General features: G+C 37.7%; 1 protein-coding gene across 3 annotated transcripts; it reads right to left on the bottom strand.

The window, feature by feature from the left end:
* Window positions 1-149: 149 nt before the first annotated feature.
* Window positions 150-24,791, bottom strand: RCBTB2 (RCC1 and BTB domain containing protein 2). 3 transcript variants are annotated; one of them, XM_054001469.1, is made up of 13 exons: window positions 24,631-24,791; window positions 21,267-21,327; window positions 19,163-19,321; window positions 18,527-18,677; window positions 16,835-17,001; window positions 15,972-16,130; window positions 14,919-15,026; window positions 12,669-12,811; window positions 10,757-10,947; window positions 7,702-7,828; window positions 4,584-4,720; window positions 3,845-3,975; window positions 150-580 (listed from the first exon to the last, which is right to left on the bottom strand). In XM_054001469.1, exons 1-13 carry the CDS (start codon window positions 24,642-24,644, stop codon window positions 440-442), a joined length of 1,689 nt encoding a protein of 562 aa, XP_053857444.1. In that variant the 5' UTR covers window positions 24,645-24,791; the 3' UTR covers window positions 150-439. The 3 variants fall into 3 exon arrangements, with proteins under 3 accessions (XP_053857444.1, XP_053857436.1, XP_053857447.1); XM_054001461.1 differs by lacking the exon at window positions 24,631-24,791 and adding an exon at window positions 22,744-22,761; XM_054001472.1 differs by lacking the exons at window positions 21,267-21,327; window positions 24,631-24,791 and adding an exon at window positions 21,175-21,192.

The raw sequence follows: 24,791 nt of genomic DNA, 5'->3' as shown, positions 1-24,791 counted from the left end.
CTGCGACACTGGACCTTAAAAAGGAGCCCACTACAGCATATTAACTGACTTTTGAGACAAAAATACTCTATGAAAGTTTTAGCTGCAAACAGGTCACTGTCCCATAACATCCAAACACAGTTTAAAAAAACATTAAAAATTAGACTAGATAATGACAAGCTTGGTTTACTTGACTTTGAGTAGGAAGGGGTAGTTATTACATTAGATTTTTGTGTTAAATTCTGGCTTTTGGCAATGAACAGTCACCACACACCCACACTGCAGCCATCCTTAGAACAAAACCTACATGTTAGTGGACTTCTACACACTCCCTAAGGTGATGGGCACCGAGACTGTCCTTCCAAACCACTGCACATTCTGACCATGGAGGAGTTCTCCAAAGGAAAAGTACTTCCAGAAGGGAAGAGGATGTGCTCTTCAGCTTGGTAGTAGTCAGATCTCAATTTCGGAATGCTCCCACTCTGCTGGCTCTGCTAATGAAGTTTTTTAGGAGGTCATGGTCCATGTCTGCAAAGCCTTGAGTTTGTGTAACAGCAGTCAAATGGTTTATGCAAAATCTGAAGCAAAATTCTTCCAAGTCCTGGGAACAAATTTGAGTAATTTGTAATATGAATGACTGATAAAATTTTAACATTATTACTTTGTTTTAAATCTGTCATTTAATTAGCAGAGAATATACCAGATTGTGTCCATTATCAATACCTTTTCTGATCCTTTTGATGAGATCACAAATGATAGGATGACATTTTTTCATACAAACTATTCAATAAACCCACTTTGAGAAAACAGGAGTAGCCCCCTAAATCAACTCTAGAACTCCATCACATTTACTAGAATTTACTACACATTCATTAAAAAAGTTACCAACAGGTGAAACCATCAAATTGCCCCAAAGAGAACTACTAGAGCATCAATAACTCATTTCTTGTCCTCCCTGCACTGCATTCAGTAGTGCTCCTGTGAAAAACAGCAGGTCTGCTAGTGATGCTGGAAATAAAAGCAAAATATGATGAAAAAGGGGATGATGCTTGCTGAACACAAACTGCATGTTAGGACACACGTGTCTTTCATGGCAAACCTAGGAAATGAATCCCTCTGTCTTGTGGGATTCCCAGATAGCACAAAAGGTTCTGTCTTGACCTGGTCTCACTGTAAGAGGATGTTCAGCAGAGGATGGGTACAAGCCATCAAGCCAAACAACCAGGATTGCACACAGCAAATTCTTCCCACTCAAACTCACAACAGTGGCAATCCTTCTCTCCGAGCACTGGCTCAGTCTCCTTTACTTGGCTCCTATGCAACAACTTGCTGTGAAGAAAAATTTATTACCTTCTGCAGCCAGAGCTGGAGCCAGCAGCAAGGAAGTCAGAATTGATCCATAAACTATAAAAATCTTCAAGGGTTACAGTAAAAAGAGTAACCCATGCCAATTTGATTCTGTGTTAACTGTACAAACATTGCAGCTTGGGATTAATAGTAGAAAGATACTCAGCAGACTAGCTGTGCATTTCTTTTTAAATTTTTTTCCTTAGATTCCATGTTTCAAGATATAACTAAAGCGTAAATTGAAGCACAAGATATCCTTAAAGAAGAAATATGGTATACCAAGTATCCCTCATCAAAAACTACTGGGAAAGTAAAGCAGAAAAGGATTGACAACAGAAGCAGCAAAAAAAATCAAAGGAAATAAAAAACATAAACAATCAAAGACAGTGACACCTTAAGTTCCAGCAGACTTCTGAAATGGTACTGTCAGAACCTGAGCTGCTTTACAGTCAATGTGTGAACTTTTATGCTAGCTAAAACTATCAGCAGCTAATTTTTCTGGTGCTGGTATGAAGAGGACCATAGATTATAGAGAATCCCAGTCATTCATTTTGCAGTTTCAAGAAATACTGTCTTTTTAATTCTGTTTTATAGAAGATTATTAGTCTAAACTTTGCTACAGTGTGTATGAGAAATACACTTTAAAATAACTTTTAGCAGAAACTCTATTTTCTGAGGATAGGAAAAATATTTTCATACATCTTGAATTCTAACAGCTGTATACAGTAGTCAAGTCAGTCTTCATTTAATTTGCAATGTGAATGGCATGTCACACACCACTGTAATCTTTCAGTGTTTACATTTAATGACAAAACAATGGAATTCATCTTTTCAAACTTCCAAAATATGAGGCCCATTTCATAATCCTCCTTTTGGCAGTTTTCTACTGAAGTCCTGACACAGTGCACATGGTTCTGAAACCAGGAGTTACTGTATTAATGTAGTACATCAGAAGATCCTGGTTTATTCCACGATTCCTTAGACAGAGGTTATCCCCATGTCTTTGATAAAGAAATCCTTGCTGCACTTCCACTCCTTTCTGCGCTGTGGGTGTAGAGAGGAGGGCAACAATACAGTCCTGAGTTTGGCACATGCTGCAGCCAGGCCAAGTCAAACAATTCATCAACTGACAACTGTGTTAAAGTGTTACATGTTTTGAAAGAACAAAACACTGAATCATAGAAGGAAGAGGAGGATAACATGTATTTAGTTATCCAGCCAATCCCTTTTATTGTGTCTCAGGCCTTACGAACTCTGCTACTTTGTTCAGGCTAGTTTTACTACTTCACAACACACCTAAACATATCTTTAACTACTTCACCAGATACAGACCAACCAAAAATACTTCTGCTTTGAATGTTCAAAAATTTTGGAAAGCTTGTAAGAGGAGAAACTAAAGAAAAAAATTTTAATGAAAAATCTGCTGTTAAGAGAACAAAACCATTGGGTCATGCCTTCCTGTAGAGTTTTCCCTGCTATGCTGGGCTTGTAGCAGCACAGCACACTGAAAGCACAAGTCCTTTTTGACCCAGCCCTCCATGCCCCCTGTTTCTGATACCTGGGTTACAAATGCCTTGTAACTGGCAGCTGGCACTCTTACTCTCTACTGATCTCTTGTCATCCTCCTCTTTCAATGCACAGAACTCACTGACTTCCAGCCTCCTCTTTGCAACTCCTACACAAATTCATCTCCTGCAGTTTGCTGTCTCCATACAGCACTGACTACTGCAACATTTTTAATTCAGTGTTTGTTTCAGTCTCTTCTACTTGCCTCCCGTACCTGAAAGGTATTTATAACAATGTTCACTACATCTGAAATACATAAGCATATTTTTTGAATAATAAAACCCCCACACAGTTATTCTCACAATCATCACAGCATTAAGAAGATGAGAAAGGGAAAATACCTTTGAAAGTACTTGTTTGCCAAAAAAAAGCATAGATAACAGGTTGAGTGCTAGTGACTCATTCCAGAGCCAAGGGCAGACCAGATGACAGAATATGGGGGAACTATTAACAATACATGACATGTATGTCAGCATAACTCATTGTAAACAGTACTGCAAAAGTGGATTTTCTAAATAAAAGTGTAAATATGCAGGGACTTTACACAGGGAACTGCTCCCACTGCCTGTAAAATCAGCACCAGAATGACTGTACCAGACACCAGCAGACAAAATTATCAGGTGGAGAACTGAGGAAGTGAAAGGGCAAAATCCAAAGGCAGAGATGTAAATGGCAGTGAGAAATCTGCATGCCATGCCCTGCAATGCCACATGACAAGGAAAGAAGCAGATTAAGAACCCTGACAGGCGCAAGCCAAAAGGGCAGGAAGAAAACACTAAACTGGGCGTTTTAAAATTTTTATTTAACAACTTAAAACGGGGAAAAAAAACCACTTGTTAAGCCAGAAAGGGAAATTACAGTAATCATGCCTCATCAGTTAAATACAGTCATGTTTACATTAGGCAGCTTCATTTCTCAGAAAACAACTGCCTACCTGAAGAGAAATTCTTACCTGAGCTTCGTACTTGACAGTGGCAGAAAGGAGAGCAATGGCATTCTCTTCAGAAATGCCTTGTTTGATCGTTTGCTGGCAAAGCTTTTTCAGTCTGTTTTCTCTATACAGCGTTGCCAAATCTAGCAGCCCTGTGAAAATTTATACAGTTTTAACTATTCTGGTGGAAAATATATTCATGTCTTTTCAAATTAATCAATCACGCTTTTGTTTTAGGCTGAATTAATCAAAGACTTGCTCTGGCTTTTTTTCCATAGATGATGTGTGCATTTTTTAAGATCCCCTACAGATCTATCAAAAAAGGAACCATTTTATTATTATGCAAGTCTTGTTCTCTTGTTCTCATTCTGGACATCAATCACTGACTTACAGCCTCTTAAATTCATGCAGGGAAGAGCTTCCTTTTCATTCAAGATCAAAAATTGCTACAGCTACTCAAACAAGTAAACTTTCAGGATGGCATTAGTGCCTCCCTAAATAAAAGGAAGTTCTTAATAAGAGCAGCAATGAGTTCTTTCTGAAAACTTTTCACCTTTGATCTCATTGCTTGCCCACCACTCATTCTCCTTGGGCATGTTTCCTGCTACAGCATCCTTTCTTCCTGACACCTGCCAAACTCAAGATTAAAGTGCTAATGAAACTAAAACCAACAAGCCCTGCTTTCCTTACTCTGTAATGACACATTGATTGAACTTTTCAAAAACAACAATCTGGAGTAATTTCCATTTATGGCAAATACCTATTGCATCTTCAGGAGGGAGCCTAATGTTGTCTGTATACAGGTATTCCAGGAAGGCTCGGTAAACAGGATAAGAAAATTCACTCATTTCTATAATTTCATCATCATTATTGAGTATGGAGCGAAAATGTTCACACCTACAAAACATGAACAAAGATTGTACACTGCAAAGAGTTAAGCTTGAAAGATGAGCTGCAGCAAGAAGTTGGTAAAAAAAAAAAAGTTCTACAAACTAAATACAAAAGCAGAACCTCTAGCTACATGATTTCTTGCTTTGAACATGTTCATTTCTTTAAGCCTCATAAGCCTGATATATATAATTCAGAATTTTATTCCTGTTGTTAATATTTTATGGCAGGCTCCATTTTTACTTACAATATCTACAAGGATTATCCATCTGGTTTTGATGCCATTTTCTTAAATACATTATACATTAACAATCGATTTTACTACCTGTCTCGTAGCACAAAGTTTACAATCAACTTAGACATTTCTGAGATTTGACCCTGATTTCCCCAGCATTTCCTAATGAAGAGGGAATTTATTAATAATTTCAGATATCATTTATTCCAGTGTCTGAGTCCACACACAATTTAGCATTCATCACGACATTCAAGGATTAAATTATTGAAAGTGAAGACACACTCACTCAGATCTTTCATCATCTTTTCCTTACAAGTCTGAACACTTTTGTGACAGATACAAACAAGGACAAAGCACTGCCTTTGGTAGCTGTAATCTGCAACTTCCAGTTCACAGTAATTTACAATGCACTGTAACTTACTGTTCCCTAAAAAGCATCCTAACATGAGCATTGTTTTCAAAATTTTTGTTGATAAAAATGAACATCTCCACTTCTAATAACTTTTCCTACAGCCACAGTTTAATCATACTTCTTTGTACTACACTAATTTGTAACTCTCCCACATCTGAATTTTCCCTTCTTTTACTCCAACTTTCCTGTAAAAAGTAAGATGGCTTCCTTTTAATGTCTTTGAGACAAAACTACAACTTAAAGACAGTATCACTTAAATCCAAATGAAAAATAATTATTTAACTAACGACTTAAATTCTTCACATTTTACTTGTTAATGAAAGAATTTTATCTTAGTATTTGGGGGATTTTAATAAAAGAATGAAACCTCTTGTCAAATTCATAAAGAAATAAAGTCATTATCTAGCTTCTGCCACATGTTTTACCACATTCTGGCATTGGGAGAGGCAGACAAAACCTCATTGTTTTGCTTCCCAGAGCCCCATGTTAAGTAGTGGTGACCATGCTATCCATCCAGCATGGATCAGACCTTGGGAATGGTCTGTGCTCCAATGGCACCGCACAAAAGTCAGAGAGAAGGCGGCACACACTGATCCCTGAAAAATTAATAAGTAAATGAAAATAAAAATTGGTTAGCACATATCCTCCAGTCTGCAAAGTATCTTGGAGTGACTCCTCCTTTGGAGTGTCTCTCTCCCTGGCACTATCCCTGAGCAGACACAGCCCAGACCCCCAGCTCTGGCTGGCTGAATGCAGAGCTGGTAAATCCCACCCGCGCACTGGGACGTCTCTGCTCCTGCAGGCAGCGCTGGCCTTGGGCTGCTCTCACAGAGCCGGGTGTTCCCTGACATTCCTCCACCACTGCCAGCCAGTAACCACCAACAATGGGATCCAGTTCAAGAACAGGAATGAAACAAGATGGAAAGAAGTCCTCATGAGCAGTAAACAAATGACAAAACAAAAAAAATAGGAACTTTTACCAGCACTGCTTTCATGATAATGCTCCAAGCCAAATGTTGCAAAACACATTTTTAAATACTTTGATCCAGTTGCAGCATGAGATTAAAGAAAATATTAATTTTACAGTCTGTGCCTGATGCTTTATTATTCCTTCACAGTATTTTGGTAACACCATATATGTAAATCCATTTTAGAATTAGATGTATTTCCTTCACAGAATGCCATGTAATGTGAGGAAAGTAGAGCAAGAAAAAGGAAATAAGCGAAAGCTACATATAGTCTGATTATCAGGAAAATGAACTTCAGGAACATTTTGGGCATACACAAGATTTGATGCAGTATCTGATGGAGAACACATGGCATTCCAAATTAAGAGGGTGGACTATAGGCATGAGTGTAATGTACAAGCAATGAAACCAGTAAAGGGAAGACAAAAGTAATACAGGTAATCAGAGTAGTAAGAGGAGAGCAGAAAAAAGCCCCAACAAAACAAGGACAGGCAGGGAATTTTGATTTTACACAGTAATATACAAGAAATCACTAACAGTACTCAGGAGCAAAAGTAGGAAGATCAAAGTGGTGATAAACTGAGTGAGATAGCCAAGCATTTTGAGAAAAAAAATAGCAAAGAGAAAAAAATATGATAACAATGAGGAGGATGAAGCAGAAGCAGTTGGCAAGGCAGAAGTGATCTTAAGCAGCGTCTCTAGAATATCACAGGAGAAACCACATTAGCAGTAACAAATTAATCTCTCTGCATGTTAATAATAATAAGATCATTCTGTAGATCTGCTTACGTAAAACCATAAAGTGGTCTTAACTTGCAAAAAAGTTGTAAAAACAGAAAAAAAAACCACCTTAAAAGTCAAACTCGCTGATAAGAATGTTTAAAACATGTAGAACAGGAAATCTGTCATAAAAGGGGAAAAAAGATCATCTGGTTAGCACCTACAGTTAGCACCTTCAGTTGCTGGAACAACTGAAGGGTCCTGTGGAAGGAGTGCCAAGAATAAACACAACCTCCTCAAATAATTCTGGTGGAGGAAGTCAAGCATATAAAGGAGGAAAAAAGTGATTCTTACTACTGAGAAGACAGCAGAAGGAAGTGGGCAGAAAAAGGCTATTGGAAATCAAGGTCAAGGCCATTTAGGAGCACAAAGGAGGATAAATGTCAGATGGAGGGCAGTGATGGAAAGGCAGGTAGTAGAGCAACATGTTTGATAATTACAAAGAGAGTAACAGGGAAGAACAGCAGATGAGTCCCTGACTCGGGGAAAAGGGAATTTGTAAGAATAAGTCAAGAAATTTTTTGCAGTGATGACTCAGCACAGTGGACTACACTACACAGTTTAGTTTATACAATTTATACTGTTTGTTTCTTACCTAATTTTAAGAAGAACTTTATGAACATGAATGTGTTTTCCATCCACTAGGAACTTCAGGTCTGCAGTTTCAGGGTTGTCAAATTCCTTCTCTAGTGACTGGGCTACTGTTAGATGGTCATCAGGCTCTAGAATAAATAGGGGACTTTATACAAAGTAATAAGCAATACAAATATTTCCCACTACAACATTCTGGGTATCTGTCAGCAATTAACACTCTTAATAAATACATCTCCTTAAAGCTAGTAAAACCCTCCAGCAGCCCATGTGTTCTGTCTGGGCCAGAAAAGCCAAGAAAGGACAGCTTTCTTTAGTCCTTTCTAGTTTCCTGCTGCAAGCAAATATCTCTATTAAAAAACCTGTGAATTCCACTCCTCTAACTCACCTATAGAAGGCCAGAAAAAAAAAGTTAAGTCTCAGAAGTTTACTGCTCCATATGATAGAAAATGCTATCAACCATTAGTGAGTAAATTATATCACATTAAAACTGTTAGTTATTATAAGAATCTAAAAAGCTCATTTAAAAAATCATAATAAAATTTTCTGAAATGCTTCCATAAGGAGACATTATATTACAGCAAAAAATGAATCTATTACAGAAACAACATATTGGTTGGCAGTGAAACCGTCCAGAGCAATGTCCCTAAAAGTAAATACCAACACTTTCAGGTTTATTCTAAAAGAACAGCTTTCCCTGGACTTAATGGTGTTAGAAGCACAGTGTGTCAAGGTCTGCATATTCATGTTTGTGTCAGATGTCTGTATATCCCACAGTGCACATGATATTTGCATTATAAAGTTACTAAACAGCTTTGAAAAGTCACCCATTATCTGCATACAGAATTTTTACCTCCTGAACTCATCCAAATCTCCATCACAAAGTCTCAGAGAACTGTCTCCTTTAATACTACTAAAAAAAATCAACAACCCACTCTACCCCCAAATCTCATTCTTAACTGTGACAACATTTTGTCTTATCATCATATAAATACCCATCAGGGGTTTACACAGATCTTGTGGGTCAGTAATTAGCTGTTCTCTACAGAAAATCACATAAATGCTAGGTCCTGTAACCTATCAAGCTAGAAATTAGAATAGTATTCTGCTGGAAATGGAAAGACCATCTCCACAAGCTCTAAAAAAGCTTAACACACACATACACTTTGATACTGTTACACTTTGTTTAGCACAGTCATTTTGCACTTCATTTAGAGAATGTCAGGTATACACAATTTGGGTAGGTACAGGTAAAATGGATGGGGGAAAGAAATCCAATACAGTGATGATAAAAAAAAATATTTCTGAAACAATGATACTGTAAAATACTTTGTTAGTTCTTATTTTGTACAATGTGTGGTTTATTTATTCAGACCTCTGCTAGTTAAACAAGTAAGGATTTTAGCAACTAATGCAAAGGTGAAACTCTTCTTCAAAGTTAACTGGCAACCCAGATGTCCACCAAGACACATCTCTAGTTGACTTCTACAGCCATCAGAGGAAAACTGAACATAGTGGGATTCAGCTTTGAAACTCTTAGAGGGAAACCAGATGCTTCCATTTGTTACAGCAGTGAAAGGGGAACCTGAGGAAGGAAATTAAGAGGCTGTTCCCACTGACAAGGCACAAAGCCAAGAAAACTCCTTAGCAGCCAGTACTAAGAATTGTATTAGAAATGTTAGAACTGCCACAAACATGGAGAGAATGGGAATGCCTGGCTGTGGAAGCACCAGAATAAAAAGGGCAGAGAAGGACTGTAAGCATGGCAGATGTCCATGGCATATAGGTCAGCAGATGTAAGATCCCAGGACACAACTGCCTGAGGATTCTCACCACGCAAACATCAGATGACAAACAGCAGTGAGTCAGTCCTGAGAGCTTGCCAGGGAGGGACAGGATGAAGAGGCCAGGCACCCTCAGCTCCTGGAGTGTGTAAAAAGGCACAACTGACACCAGCACAGAGTCACCTAACTAAGAACAACTCAGGAGACATGACAAGGGTCTGACAGCCAGCACTCATTTTCCTGTGTCATCACAAGGAACCCTGCTCAGACCTCCTGAATAGGGCCAGGATGCCGGAGAGACTACTTGGCACATATGAAAAAGTAGTTTTGAAAGTGCACCTGAAATTTGTTTTGTTTAAAAGTAAAGTAACCTTTTCCTCCTGTAAGGCTTCACCTTGTGCTTTGGTACAACATTGCTACAGTGTTGTAGCTCTATTTCCAGAGGGACCCAGAAGTCGAGGTCAAAAAATCCCAAACCTCCCAAAAAACCACACAATAAACAAATACACACCCCCCCCCCCCGCCAAGAACAACAACAAACAAAACCCCAAAACCCACAACAAGTCAAAACAAACACACAAAAAAAACCCCACTACAAAAATTTAAAAAAACCCAAGAAACCAAACAAAAAATCCAACAACACTCCAGCAACTTCATTAGAAACCATTATGGGATTAAATTGTGGCTAAAGAATGAGCTCTCTGGTAGCCAATGCTGTATAGTTAACTCTTTCTAGTCAAGGCCAGCAAGACAGATCTTAATGCTAATCAAACATCTGAGATCCAGCAACTCATCTCTTCAGAAGACAGGTCACAATCACTTGTGATGAGACTGAGTCCTTGTGGCCAATTCAGAACATGGGAATTTGGATAACTCAATTCTTAGTAGTCTACTTAAGGGCATGAAAGAAAGCTTCAGAGCTCCTCAACTCAAATCTCCAAATTCAAACTCAGATTTTCCACCCAGAGCCACTGGACAGAAGTTACACATACAGAAGTTACACAAAAAACCCCTCCCCAAACCTAAGGCACTTCTCCATAGAAATGAGTCACATCAATAAACCAGACAATTATTTAGCCCTGCCCTCAGGCTTTAGCAATTTTTTTTTTTACCATTCCATATTACCACTTACACATGCATAGCATGTCATTATGACTACACTTCCCAGTGTAAATTTTTGTGAGGAACTATGTTTAGGCTTCAAATACAGGCAACTGTTTTATGAGGTAACAGTTCCACTTAGAAGGTGTCAGAATAAAAACCACTGGAGCTCACCTACGGAGAGCAGGCGCCACATGACAGCAGGGGTGGCGAAGCAGGCGAACACATCGTCAGTGCAGGCAAAGTGGGTGAGGTGGGGGAAGGTGACGGACTGCCCCCGGCACTGGCCCCACATGTACACCTGGCCACTCTGCGTCTTGGCCGCCGACGTGTGCGCAGAGTGGCAGGCGGCGATCTCCACAACCCTGAATTTACGAGCAAACAAAAGGAGAAAAGCAAGTCACTTTTAAGAGCAGAATGCAGTGAATAAGCTCACTGCCTCCTGTCTTTCTCTAGTGCAAGACATACTTTTAAGCATGCATGTAAGCAAGAATGCTTTCTGGTCATACATAGCAAAAGTAAAAGGGCTGGCAGTGCTTCTGCAAACAGCGTGCACTCCACGTTTCTCTTTGGAAAAGCATCTTGGGAGAGAGCAGCCAGAGCTGCAGCAGAGCCCTGTATCTGCTGCAGCACGTTCTCTGCTGACCTCTCAGCTCTCTCAAGCAAAGCTATGATGAGTTCCAAGTCACCACCAGCCCTTGGTAGTGTTGGGCAGTCAGGTGAGTAGCTGTATTAAGATGTAGAGAACAAATACTTGGAAGCGATGAAGAAGGAAATAAGGAGGCATTAAAAAAAATTAAAATTGCATTTTGGCTTATAATTGAAAGACAATGAAAGTCTTTTTTTCTGTTTGCTTATTTGTAACAGTTATAACCAACAAGTTAAACATACTTCTTCTTACTCATATAATTGTTATTACTTATGTTTAAATGACTTTCATTTTGAAAACTAAAATTTAGAACCAAACAGGACTTAAAGCTGTTTCTAAGTGTCCTTTAGCTAGGCTATGTCTCTAATCCCAAGACTGATTAGGACTTCAGAACTCCCACTGTGTACAGCATTACACAATCCACTGTTTTACAGTCTGAACTACTGCTTGTTTACTTGTGTTCTCAGCTGCCTGGGGATAATGGCAGGGAAAGAACTTGTTTAAAGCTGTATGCATAAGTCTTGCAGGCTTTAGTGAGGCAATATTTTCACTGACACCAAGAATTCATATTCTGACCAACAAAAGCCAAAGGCATCATGCAACATTAAAACTTGTATTAAATTCTTATTGTAACATTTTAAAAGTGTCTGGGAAAAAAAAAAATCAGTAACATTTGAAGCAAAACCACAAGTACACACATAGAAATAGCAATGTTCAAGATCAGGCCATGTCTCATCACCACAGCAGAGATTACACTTCCTCACAATGATGTACTCAGACACAGTGTTAAGAGGGACATCTCACTTTCCTTCTTATTCACAACAGGAGCCCAAAATCAAGATTTCTGATCACGTACATACATGGCTTTACAACAGCAACAGAAACAACTGCCCCAGTGTCCCTCAAGGACCTAGAGGAAAATATTTAACTTGCAAAAATCAAAGCTTTATTTTTAGGCAACAATACCAAGAAAGAACTCCTCCCTTTCTCTCCTGGATTATGAGCCAGATTTAATAGCAGATATAACACAAATTGCAGATGTCCACCCTTCAGTTTTTCTGAGTACACTTCTTGTCAAAAGTAGCATATTAAAATACAATTTATATTCACAGACAATAAAGTCTTTATTGTTGATTTCAAGCAATGAAGCTATACTATTGAAGGGAAACTGCAATTAAGGCCTGTAAAGTACAGTGTGAGCCGAAGCAGAAAATAGCATATTCAGGCTCAGAATGTTCAGTTTCTCTTTCACAGTGATGGTTATGGGACAGATTCAAGCACTTTCAGTGAAAATTCTGTTCACATTTAGCAGATGAACCATTGCAAAAATTATAGGCTCCTTCTCCCCCAAAAAAACAGATTAAAAATACCATAATTTTATGTAGTTCTTCTGTGAGTATGTCAACCAATGTCTGATTGCAAGACTGTAAGTATTACCTGTCCTCATCCACAATAACTGTTGTAGGGTAAGACTGGTTACTTTTATTCCCAGTACCTAACTGGCCATATGAATTGGCTCCCCAGGCATATATCTGACCTTCATCTGTTAGCACTAATGTATGTGCATAGCCACAGGCAACCTGTAAGGAATAATAAAAAAAATAAATCTCAATTTATGTGATAGTAAGTTAATACAGATAGATGCTTATGCTATAGGTTACTGCCATTGATTCTATACTCATGTAAAAATTAAAAATACAGGTAAGTTTATTAAAAATGGAAGGAAGGTAGATGAGCTTGACTTTGAGGAAAAACATTTACCAATGAGAAACTCTGACAGATAATTTCAAGAGCAGAGCAAAAAGAATAGCTAGAAACTGAGAAAGAAGGAAATCTATATCACAAATTTGAACAATATGCAGAAAAGTGAAGATTATCTGTCTTGCATTGACCTTGCTCCATGGACAACTGCTCCAATATGAGTAGCTTCACCACTGGAAAAACAGCTAAGGTCTCCCTGTCTGATCTCATCCCTGAGAAACAGCCACACAAAACTGCCCCCTCCCTGTGCCAGCTCTTGTGCTCAGAGGACCCTCTGCTGAGGTAAGAGCCCATCCCTGGAAGTGTTCAAGGCCAGGTTTGTTGGGGCTCTGAGGAACCCCGTCTAGTGGAACGTGTCCCTGCCCATGGCAGGGGATGGAACTGGATGGTTTTTAGGGTCCCTTTCAACCCAGGCCATTCTGTCATTCCCTAAACTTACATCACTGGAAGAAAACTCTCACAGTACAGTCCAAGAACCACACAAGATAAGCAACAAGAGCAAACAGCCAGGAAAGAGAGGGAAGAGACAAAACTCTCCATTCTGATGGCAGCACACAACTGTATCAACTCACAACTTCTCATGGAAACCCCCTTGGTCCTGCTGAACTGCCTCCTCACATCAGATTGTTCAAAAAATCCACTTCACATATGCAGCACATGCCCCACATACAGACAGATACACAGTGGCAACACTAACAGCAGCAGTCTTGCTCTGCAGGGGTTTGTGTAACTTAGTAGAAATAGACATCTACCAAAACCAATTTACATTGTTCATAACTAGCTCACCTATCTTTACATGATCTGCAAAGATACACCACAAACACATATACTCCACTGACATCCATGAAGCATGTGATGAACTTTAAGTGAATTAATCCATAAGTTATTTACTGAATGGAGATCTACAACATGGTATTAATCAATATCAAGTAAATGAAGTGGATGGAAATAGAATCTAAGCCAAAGTTGCTGGTGCATTCACCCTCTAAACAGAAGAATAAATAGAGGGGAACATAATACTCACTTTATTAAGTTACTATCCAACAGTAGTTGCTACCAGCAAAGCTACTGTCTACATCCTAGGCACTGAATATAAAATGATGTCATTAAATGAGTTTCTTTTAAAAGATTTAAAAAATCCATAGCTTTCCTGAATAAATGCAATAAATAGGATCCAAAGTTCAAAATGCTCTTGCAAATTCTCACTAGTTACAAAATCGATGTCTTCTAACAGCTTGTATCATTTTCCTGTCAGTATCCTCTATTTCACATGAATCAATAAAAAACTTTCAGTATCAGTCTGCAGTCACTGTAAATATTTCTTATTAGCCAAAAGAAGTTATCAGTTTGCTAGTTACACTGGTGGCAGCCCTGCTATTTGGTAAAGTGCAATAACCTCCAAAGGGCAAGACTAACTGTGGAATCATACCAAATGTTAGCCAAACGCAGTGGAGGCAACTTATTCAGACTCCAAACACCAGTAAGTCACTGTGGCTGGAGTGCAGTTCTAAAACAAAATTCAGTCCACAAGACAGACAAAATGCTGAACTGCAGCATTTTTCCAGAAAAAAGGCAGACGTTAATGAAAAATGGAATATCTTCGAAAGACTCTGTTATTTACTAAAATAACAGCAATATTTTAAAATTAACTTTCACAGAAAAAAAGAAGAAAACAAAACAAACCTTTTTAATGGTCTAGCCCTCTAAATAAAATCCTGACCTCACTGAAGTCAATGGTAAAATTTCCACCGAACTCCACAGGGTGACAGTTTCTCCTCTGTTGGGAGAGTTCCACTTTAGGACACATGTGTTTTATTCTGATGCCACTTTAAACAAAGGGCTATCTCCTTCAAAGGCAGCAAATGCTGCCTATAGGACTCTTGCAGAGGTTCCTGGAGGGTTTGAGGAGGAGCAGCACAGACGTACCCGCTGCACACGAACGCCCTGCAGGGCTGCGATCCGGCACGGCGTGGGCTGGTTGCTGCTGCTGCCCAGCCCCAGTTGGCCATTCCCATTGTACCCCCAGACATAGACCTTGAAACAGAGACAGGGACTTTTAGCTGTTTGCTATTTTTCACTTTTTTTTTTTTGTTTTAGGTAAACACAAACATATTCACACATATACCTACCTATATAAACACATATATATATATACACATGTTTTTCTTTAAAATGCCAGTTACATACTCATCTAGAATTCTTAACTTCCACATTCATGCCCTGGTCCGACGATTATGTAGGACTACAACATTTTAATAGGAAGAACAGAAAATCAGTGACTCATATGGCTGCTTGCCAGCACAGAATAAATCCAGCACAATACTTCCCTTCTTCAAAGAGCTGATTTCTCATTCCAAAATCTTCTAACAGAAAACACACTAGGACAATTATAAAATGGAAACTGTGCACAACAGTTTGAGTAGGCAGCTTTATGCCAAACATAAGAAAAAGGGAAAATACTGATCTCTGATAATTTCAGTGACATTATATTTTACTAAGTAGCTACTATAATAGCTACTTAGTTCTAAACTCATCATCAGCTCATATGAACAAAATCTAGAACTCTACAATCTCCTTGTATCTTTGCAAAGAGGATAAAAAAGTATGAGAGAGATTTAAGAGGTACTCCAATACAAAAATATATGCAATGTACTTTTGTTTTCTCTTAAGATGTGTGAATATGAGCATTGAAAATTAAAATATCATTCAGTGGTTATTCTCACATTCACTGATTACACATCTCACATAGAATACTTCAGATTCTAGTATAGACAATAATTTATTTGTCTATGAATGCTAAAGACAGCAGTGGTATAATAACAAAGGTTGTTATGGGCAGTATAAGCAGCTAGACTCAAGGGAGTTTGGAAAGGTAAACTTCCTTTCTGAATAATAGCTCATTACTACCAGGTTTGAAATTATCTACATGAAGTAAAATTCAGTAAAATTCAGTCCAAATATTCACTTGAAATTTCTTACCTCTCCATTTTCCACCACAGCCATAGAGCACATCTGTCCACAAGCTATATTAACGACTATTTTATTTTGTAGGCAGCTGGTAACTCTTTGAGGAATTGGTTGATTTGCTGTTGAACCAGATCCAACCTGGCCCGAGTTATTATAACCCCATGTGTATACCTATTGCAAAAGAATTGTCATCAAAGATGGCTTTATAATATACAGTTCAAATTACATATTCAAGAGAGGAAAAAGCTGTATGAATAAAAAAAATTCATTTTTTATGTGAAAGTGGCTGTATTGTTTTATAGACCTAGGAAGACACATAGGTTTACAAGTGAACTGTTTCTAACAAAAATATGCCAACCTAAGAATTTATATAGTCCATTCTTTTATGATCCTCTATTCAAAGGTAAGAGGAAACATGATGGCTGCAGTTAACGCTGGAAGAATGCATTGCTACTTTTCCAGAACTCAAACTAGAGTATCTAAGTGGCACAAGGGCACCTCAAGGCGAATTCCAGGAAACTTTTTACTTTGGCAGGTAAAATTCCTTACAGTGAATGTGATTTACATTAACATTCAGCTTTAATGCCACTAAGCATTTAAAGTAGAGTATAGCATAGGAAGGAATTGGCTGCATAATTTATTATTACAAGCAGATGTAGCACAAAATCAGTGTTCTGTACATACTTCAAAACAGCTACACCCTCAGAAGTTTCAATTTTTATGAAACATTTGTATCACATCAGCATTGTAAGGACTGCAGGAAGCAAGGTCTAATGCTAGAGGTGCAGAGTGTTTTCCTGTTTCTCACATTTTGAGAGAATTTCATTGTGAGTTTCATTATGAGAAAACAGACACTGGTTCCCACTCTTACTCACCTCTCCATCAGAGGTTAACACCATGGAGTGGTGAGAGCCACAGGCAACTTCAATGACTTTCTTGTTCACCAAGTTAGTAGAGACTTGACAGGGAATGAAGCCATGATTTGTTGTACCATTGCCCAGCTGACTGTAAGCGTTATGACCCCATGCATACACTTCTCCTTCTACAAGAAAAATGTAAAGAGCTGGTTGAAAAATCTCTACTTTTCCAATGAGTACACAACATAAAATTACACACTAAAAAGTCAAATTCAGTAACAATATGCATACTTAAATGTATAAATGCATATATGACCTATGGGGCTGTTCAGCTCATGGATGTACCAATGCTACCAGGCTCACATAGTGTTGACCACAAATCCAAACTGACAGTATCACCATAATCATAGCAAAGGAAAACATACTGCTGCAAGAAAGGGATGGTGTAATACAGAAGAGAAAAGGATGAAATGACAGTCAGAGTCCTCACTTCAATTTCTTTGTTACTGACAATGAATCAGAATTTCTTGTCTATGCCCTGGCACTGTTTCCCACTTTGGAAAATTCAAAATATAAGCTTTCATTCCCTTACAATATGCATATTCCCTAAGGAGGATTCCCTCAGAACTACAAAGGCAAAATATGCTACACTAAACCAATACTTCTCTATAATAACTGGTTAAATCTAATTACTTTATCCTATCAAAAGTGAACAACCTCTTCCCCAGCTCACCAACATGTGAATACAAATTTCAGTAAACATGTGAAACATACAGCAAAGTGGCAATGACAATAATTAACACAAGAATTGTGTAACATATAACAGCCCTCTAAAAGGTAAGTTAAAAAAGGCTGTGCTGAAGAAAAGCTATTAATGCAAATGGAGTTATGAGTAAAAATCAAAGAGCAGTTCTTGAACTGTTCCTTGGCAGTACTTCATCATCAGGTTAAGGAGTATGAATGTGTCAGTGGGATCTGCCAGTAACAAAGCTCAGAGGAATACAGATGCTTACATAAAAAAGCATGCAGAACAGTCTACCACGAAGACTGGAGAAAATCATGGAACACAACTGAATGTAAAAGAACACATTTACAACATAATTCCCCTCACCTACTTTTGGTCATAATCTAGAACACTGAGAAACATTTCCTCTCATTAATGGAGACAGGTAAGTGTGAATATCATCAATTAGGCTCTAACAGAACCTCACTGGGAACACAATATTAATTTTTCCTCAAGAGTAACATACTTAATTATGAACATAAAAGCCACCACCACAATGTGGATAAAAGAGTGTCAGTGCAGGAAGCATGAAGGCTGGAAGGCAACATAATAGGTCTTTAAAGCACATCCAAAAGTATGCACTGGAGGGAAAAGATGCATTTTAGCTGAACGACAGCGTTGGCACAAGAACATAGGGGCATAATGTAGCTACTAATGCATTTAAAGAGCAATCAGAAGTTTCAAACTTCACTGAGAAGTGAAAGAAAAAAACCTTCCAAAAGTAGTAACAAGATCAAAGTAGGGCTTGAAAAACTCTTGAAAATAACAAGCTGGCTGACACGTCATATTTGCCAATTAAAATACTTTTGATTTAACAGCCCAGAATACTCAGCTCTCTCTCTTATGTTACCAGCCCAGACCTTTCACACCTGCTGGATGAATTTAAGTGGACTCTCTAAAAAAGCAATATTCAGATCATACTTTACCTTCTGTAGCAAGAACAACATGAGGGCCACTTCCATAACTCAGGCAGGCTATCTTTTTTCCACACAGTGAATCTAACCTCCTTGGTACTATAGTGCTCTGCATATCTCCTGTTCCCAAACAGCCATTGCAGTTCATGCCAAGCACAAAAACCTGTTACAAAAGAATCACAGACTCATAACTTAGGTTGCAATGGAGAGCCTCCTCCAAAGGTCAACTAGTCCCCACTAGTGCTCAACAGAGATCTAAACAGATCAGTTGACTCAAGGCCATGTCCAAAAGATTCTTGAACATGTCCAAGGAAAACAAATCTCACAACTGCTTTAGGGATTTAACCCCTCTTTTGGCAATTTTTCCTAGTACTGGATCAGAACATGCCATCTTACAGTTTGTGCCCACTACCTCTCATCCTGTCACTATGCACTTGCAACAAATGCCTAACTCCACCTTCTCTTTCTTCTCTGATTGTGGTAAGAAGCCTTTAATTTAAACCAAAAATGTTTCAGTAGCAAGCAAAACAATCAGACATTTTTGCATGCAACTTTCTCTAGGTGTACTATTATACTACTGGCCTTCAGAATAACTTCATACATAACTGATTAAACAGGTCACGTTCATGCACATTCTTGGACAATTACCTCATCATTTTCAGTTGCATACAACACTTCATTACCAGCACTGCCAAATACACAGGCTTGACGAATTAATTTGATCTCTTCTGGGGAGCAGAGAGAAAAAATCGGCCATTTCCCAACATCCAGCATCTTCAGGGCTGACAAAAGTGTTGCCTCCAAGGCCTGGTATTATAAAAAAAGCTATCAAATACCTGCACAGAAAAATATATGCCTTTGCATAGTAAAAAATAGATAAACACCACCATCTCCTTTTTTACCCACAAACCAGTATTTTAATTCTACAACAATACTTGAAAGGAAGACATTAAATAAACACATAAAATATATCATGATATAGAAATAAAGGATCTATATTAATGGAGAAAAGTACCATGTAGGAGGTTAAATGGTAAGGTTATATTTTCACTATATTCATACAACATAAGTGCTGTCTTACAGAATTCAATGTACATTGAACTCTGCAAGACAGCATTCCAATATAAAGTGTAAAGTATATATTCAGAATTTGAAATCTGTGTATTTTCCCTTGGTGCTAAAATTGCTGTTAAAAAAAGAAACCATAAAAGAACTCTGTCCAAGAATACACTTATCTTTGAGAAATATATATATTTGTTTTCATATATGCCCTCCAAATTATACAAAGATGTGAATAAATTCTAGTTTGGAGTCTGAAGCATGTTATATCAGCCATAAGAATACTCACTTTTCAATTAGTATCACTGACTATGACAAAATATATGTAACATTAGAAAATCAAAACCAACACCCTAAATTAGTCCTAAATTAAATTCTTTAGACAAATACCAGCTAATCACACATGTCTTTATTATATACTTCACAGGAGGGGAAAGAAGGATTGGCCATCTTCACAGGAAAAAAAGTTGCAGTTCTGATCACACCAGTTCTTTCCCCATCTCCTTGCAGCAAATAACTGACCAATTTCAGCCAAATTTGCAAGTGAAAGGGAAGTAGGATTCTGCTGACACAATCAGCTTGGCAGGCAGCTGGACAAACAGACACTATGTTATGAAATAAGTCAGTGAGCAAGTAGGTCCAAGCTAATCCTACCCTGTGACACATAGCAGGGTTATCAGGGATGAAGGACCAGAATCCATATGGAATCAGTCTTCGGTCATCTGCTGCTTGCAGAATAATTTCTTTTATGTCAACAGGTCACCATTTATTCAACACAGAATTTTAGGCCCTCCTAAGATATGATAATAAATACTGAAAGCATCACACACTATTCTTCCAACTGCATCAGCAAAACTGCATCCCACTTTTGCTCAAGACTGAAGAAGTCTGAAATTCAAAAGGACAGTCAGGGCATCCTTCAATGTTACAGACTCTTTTATTGGAATAACATATTGGTTTCTTTATAATGTGGGCTCTAAATTCCAAGTGCTCAGTGGGTCAGAACCCATTCAGCTTATATAGAAAAGTTTTTTCTGTAACCTTGTTCTACAAAGCAATCATGTTCTCCCCTCAAAATTAACAGGTTTAAAAAACCTCCAAACTGTAGCATTTCTTAACACTAAAATAATAACACTGAAAGTAAAAATCCCTAATTACTCCTATAAAAAGCACCCAAGGAAATACTTATTATACTTATGTTCAAAAAAAAAAAAAAAAAAGAAAGAACCAAAACTTTATCAGACAAAAAAAAAAAAATAAAAAATCCATAATCTAAATCCTGTCTCTGAAATTATTAGTTACACTCAACTCAGTAAAAGATACTCTTCAATTTTTCAAGACTTTCTCCCCTCACACAGTTCCACATTATATTTTGTTTCAAAAATATGAAAACCAGCTTCAACTCTTAGCCTACCAACATTTATAACCCATAAGTTATCAGTTCCCTCATTATATTGCACGAAGTCATAAAAGGCAGACTTAGACATGAATTTCAGGTGTTATATGAATATATTGTTCTTCTAATATTTTGTGGATGACTTAAGCAAGATTTCTTCTGCTAGTATAATTTCTTCTAACCATAGTTTTTGTTTTCTGTCTACCTTGAAAAGTACTTGCATGTACTGAGCTACTGCCAAATGGAGACTTTCAAGCAGAGCAGTACAGAATTCCCAATACAAATCAACACTCTGACCTTGGCACTGACTCCGTGAGGAGGAGGTTCATCCTCCATATGGATTTGTGCTTCTGTCCCCCTGCAGAGAGAGAGACATAGTTAAAATCATCATATCATATTGCTGCAACAATAATTTCTGAAACTATGCACACTTAATATTAAGCCAGTACTATCTTCTTCTGTGGGGTGAGAAAACAAGAAATGCAAAGCTCTCTCAGTTTTGCTTTTATATACAACTGTACAATGATCAGTTAAGCAGACTCTGCTCTTCTGTATTCTTACCTAAAATATTAATTCTTGGACAAAACATTTTTTTAAAACAGTAGGAAAATTAATCAGATTGTGACTGGAAAGAAGGATGTTTTATGAGCACCATACTGCAATATCTTTTCATTGCAGTAGAAATAAATTGAGAACCTTCCTGACATAATGCTTTAAGACATTTCTTTCAGCAAAGAAAAAGCACACTGCTCAGAGAATTCAATTTCTGGCTTAAGCCTTCAAATTTCCTTATTCCAGTTCCATTCTGAAACCAATGTTAGAAAATCATTTGTGTCTTTTCAGGTTTGCTGAGAACTGCTAAAAACTCATTCTGCTTCAGAAAATATTGTCAGCCCTGTAAATTACCTGTATAATTTCTATGAAGTACATTATCAATAGAAACAGATCTTCAGACTAGATATTTCTTTACAAATATGCACAACTCTACTATCCTAAAATTATTTCCTAACAAAGCCATGCAACACTTGTTTTCAGTAAAACTATAAAAATGAGAGAAGCAGCTCTCGTTTTTATGCAAGAGCCTCTTTCACTGAACAGTACAAGCCTCTCTCACTGAACAGTGATGAAAGCTGTACACATCATTTTCTTTGCAGTACATTGGTTCAGACATAGCTAAAAATCTGTTTACTTCTCCCATAAAATCACATGTCTATAAAATTCTGACAGGCAGAATAGCATCCAACAAACAAGTTATCATTTTACTGAGTTAATTTTCAGACTAATACCACATTAAAATTAGTATTAGATGTAACTGCATGAAGCTACCTAACTTACTACTAAAGACGTCTCATATGTAAGACTTCATGCCATAAGACCTAATCCAATTACACAAAATAAATGAAATGAGTATGACTTAAGTATGATAAATGTTAATAATTCAACATGTAATCTACTGAATAAACAAACAAAAAATATTTTCTTGAAGCAAATAAAAACCTGAACTGTTCTGGCTCAACCATACTAAAAAATATGCACAACTGTTAAGCTTAAGCTTTAATAAAACCCACAAATCTACACACACAGTGTATTTTATACAGCTAGTTTGACACATTACATGAAGAATTCAGCTCATATTTGAAAGTCCACGGTGACTTTGAGCTTAAGGCTCAAACACACAACCAAACTGAAACAACTGGAAGCCCCTTCAACTAGAACAGACTGAAGAGCTGCCTCAGTCACCTACACATCAGCACCTCCAGGTATTTTAGATGACCTTGGGGATCCCTGACACCAAACGGTGCTGGCAGATACGATACAGGACCCACGGGATATCCACACATCCATGCCAAGCTGGAGCAGCAGCCAAGAACTAAAAGGCACCAGGCAGTTCTGCCTGTGCAGCTGAGCAGAGCCCTGAATAAGCACACAGAGCCTTCTACCAAGCTTTATATCTTCATGGAAATGGGGGAACTTGCTGAGCTCTTGCAGTTAAGCAATTGCTTATTTTCTTCAACATACTTGTTCAAACAACAAGAATGCAACCAGTTGATTTTTTGTGCATGACCTCTATTTAAAGTAAAAACAACTCCCCTAGTCAAGGCCTTTGCCTGTACTACTGAACTGTTCTGAAACATTTAATTTCAAGTATGCCAGTAGTCCTGCTGTGAAACTGATGATCAAGGCTATCCGATATTTTGCAGCACCAATTTCCAGCACTCCCTAGCAATGGTGACATGTAATCCACTTCTTGACCATCTTGGCCTACACTCAGATCTGAAGGGAATAATTACTGACTGAATTTTCTAGCTCAAACAAATGCAGAATTCCATATTGCCTTCCTCAAGCCATTTGATACGAAACTGATACCCATGATTCTTCAGGTTCCAGTATTTCATTTCAATTGCAGCTGTTCAGACAAAAGCATAGTTTCACTTAAAAGCAGTTAATTTGTTAGTATAAAGATACATAAGGATCTAACCACCTCAGTCAGTTAATAAAAAATGCTCCACTTCATTACTTTTCAGACTCCCAACAGCTTTCCCTTGACTCTTCAATAAGAAAGAGCAGTTCCATGCCCTCCCAACTCAAAAGTTAGAATATGTTTTATCTTATATATAACTATCAGAAAATTACCCTGCAACTCCATTTTCAGTTTGCTCTGCAAACATAGACACCTTATTTCTGAGCAACCCCACAGGAGTACACAGGGTGTCTCAAATTATGCCAGTTTATTCTTTTATTCAAATTCATGTCTTCAAATAAAAGTACATACTGAGTGCCACATATCTCTATCTGCAAAGTTGTTCTTTCTAAAAACCTGTCCTTGACTTAAGAGTATATATCCACTTGGGGATCCCAAAAATAAAGTCAGTAAAAAATTAAGCCTGTTTAAGAACCATTCCTATCCATATGCCTTTAAAATATTAGCAATGGTTCATATTTGCCTACTTGCACAAATTTTCCTCCAGAAAAATAACCATTGTGAAAGCAGCCAAGCAAAGAATAAACAGTATTTTCATCAAAAATGAAAAGACAAAAACCTGTATATTTGAGTAAATTAGGTACAGGAGAAAAACATATCTTAGCTATTTCAGACAAGTTACTGGGATTGTTTGTCTACGAAATCTTATAATACGTGCACAACTGCTAAAACCCATTACTTTAAAATAGCTAGCCACTTCATTTAAAAAGAATGCAATACTTATTTTAGAAAGTAAAAAGGTAAGCCAGAAATATTTCTCGTGCCTGAAACCTTTTTATAATTTTCACTATCTATATATATTTTCCAAAAAAAAAAAATCTGAAGTGCAAATCTAAAGGAGAAGACATCATTATTGTAAACATCCATTTCTTGAGGACGTGCACAGCCTTTTGATGCAAAAGCATTTATATTAAACTTCCACAAATCTCGTATCTGGAATCCAAGTACAATTAATAATCTGGACAGCACATTCTGGCAGACTGAGTTTATGTCTTGGAAATCAGAAGCTTTGACCCTCATTCTGGTCCAGCCATGACAGATCTTTGGGCAAGACACACGTGTTTCTGCAGTACACATAAGATTGAGTTAAGGAACATAAATACTAAATTTGGTAGCCAAGCTTCATTAGCAGTCCAAGACCATTTAACTCTACATATTTAAACAGGTTCACTGACTCACCTGAATGTAAACATTCTTGTAGATTCTCTCTCTAGGAACTTGGCAAGCAAACAAAAATTTTCAGAACTCCACTTAGTATTTCCACACACTTAACTTGAGCATTTATGAACCTCATCTGCTGATTCAAAGGTCTGTCTGCAGCTCCTTCCCCAAGGACTCTA

This window comes from Vidua macroura, chromosome 2 (genome assembly GCF_024509145.1).
Source record: "Vidua macroura isolate BioBank_ID:100142 chromosome 2, ASM2450914v1, whole genome shotgun sequence".
NCBI lineage: Eukaryota > Metazoa > Chordata > Aves > Passeriformes > Viduidae > Vidua > Vidua macroura.
The sequence above is the reverse complement of the archived record's forward strand: the minus strand, read 5'-3'. Positions and strand labels throughout refer to the sequence as shown.

Excerpts from the sequence above, each read along its gene's own strand:
- RCBTB2 (XM_054001469.1), bottom strand. Across the intron at positions 18,678-19,162 it reads ATGCAACTGAAAATGATGAG|GTTTTTGTGCTTGGCATGAA; the intron begins GTAATTGTCCAA and ends CTTTTGTAACAG. Across the intron at positions 4,721-7,701 it reads AAAGTTCTTCTTAAAATTAG|GTGTGAACATTTTCGCTCCA; the intron begins GTAAGAAACAAA and ends CATGTTTTGTAG.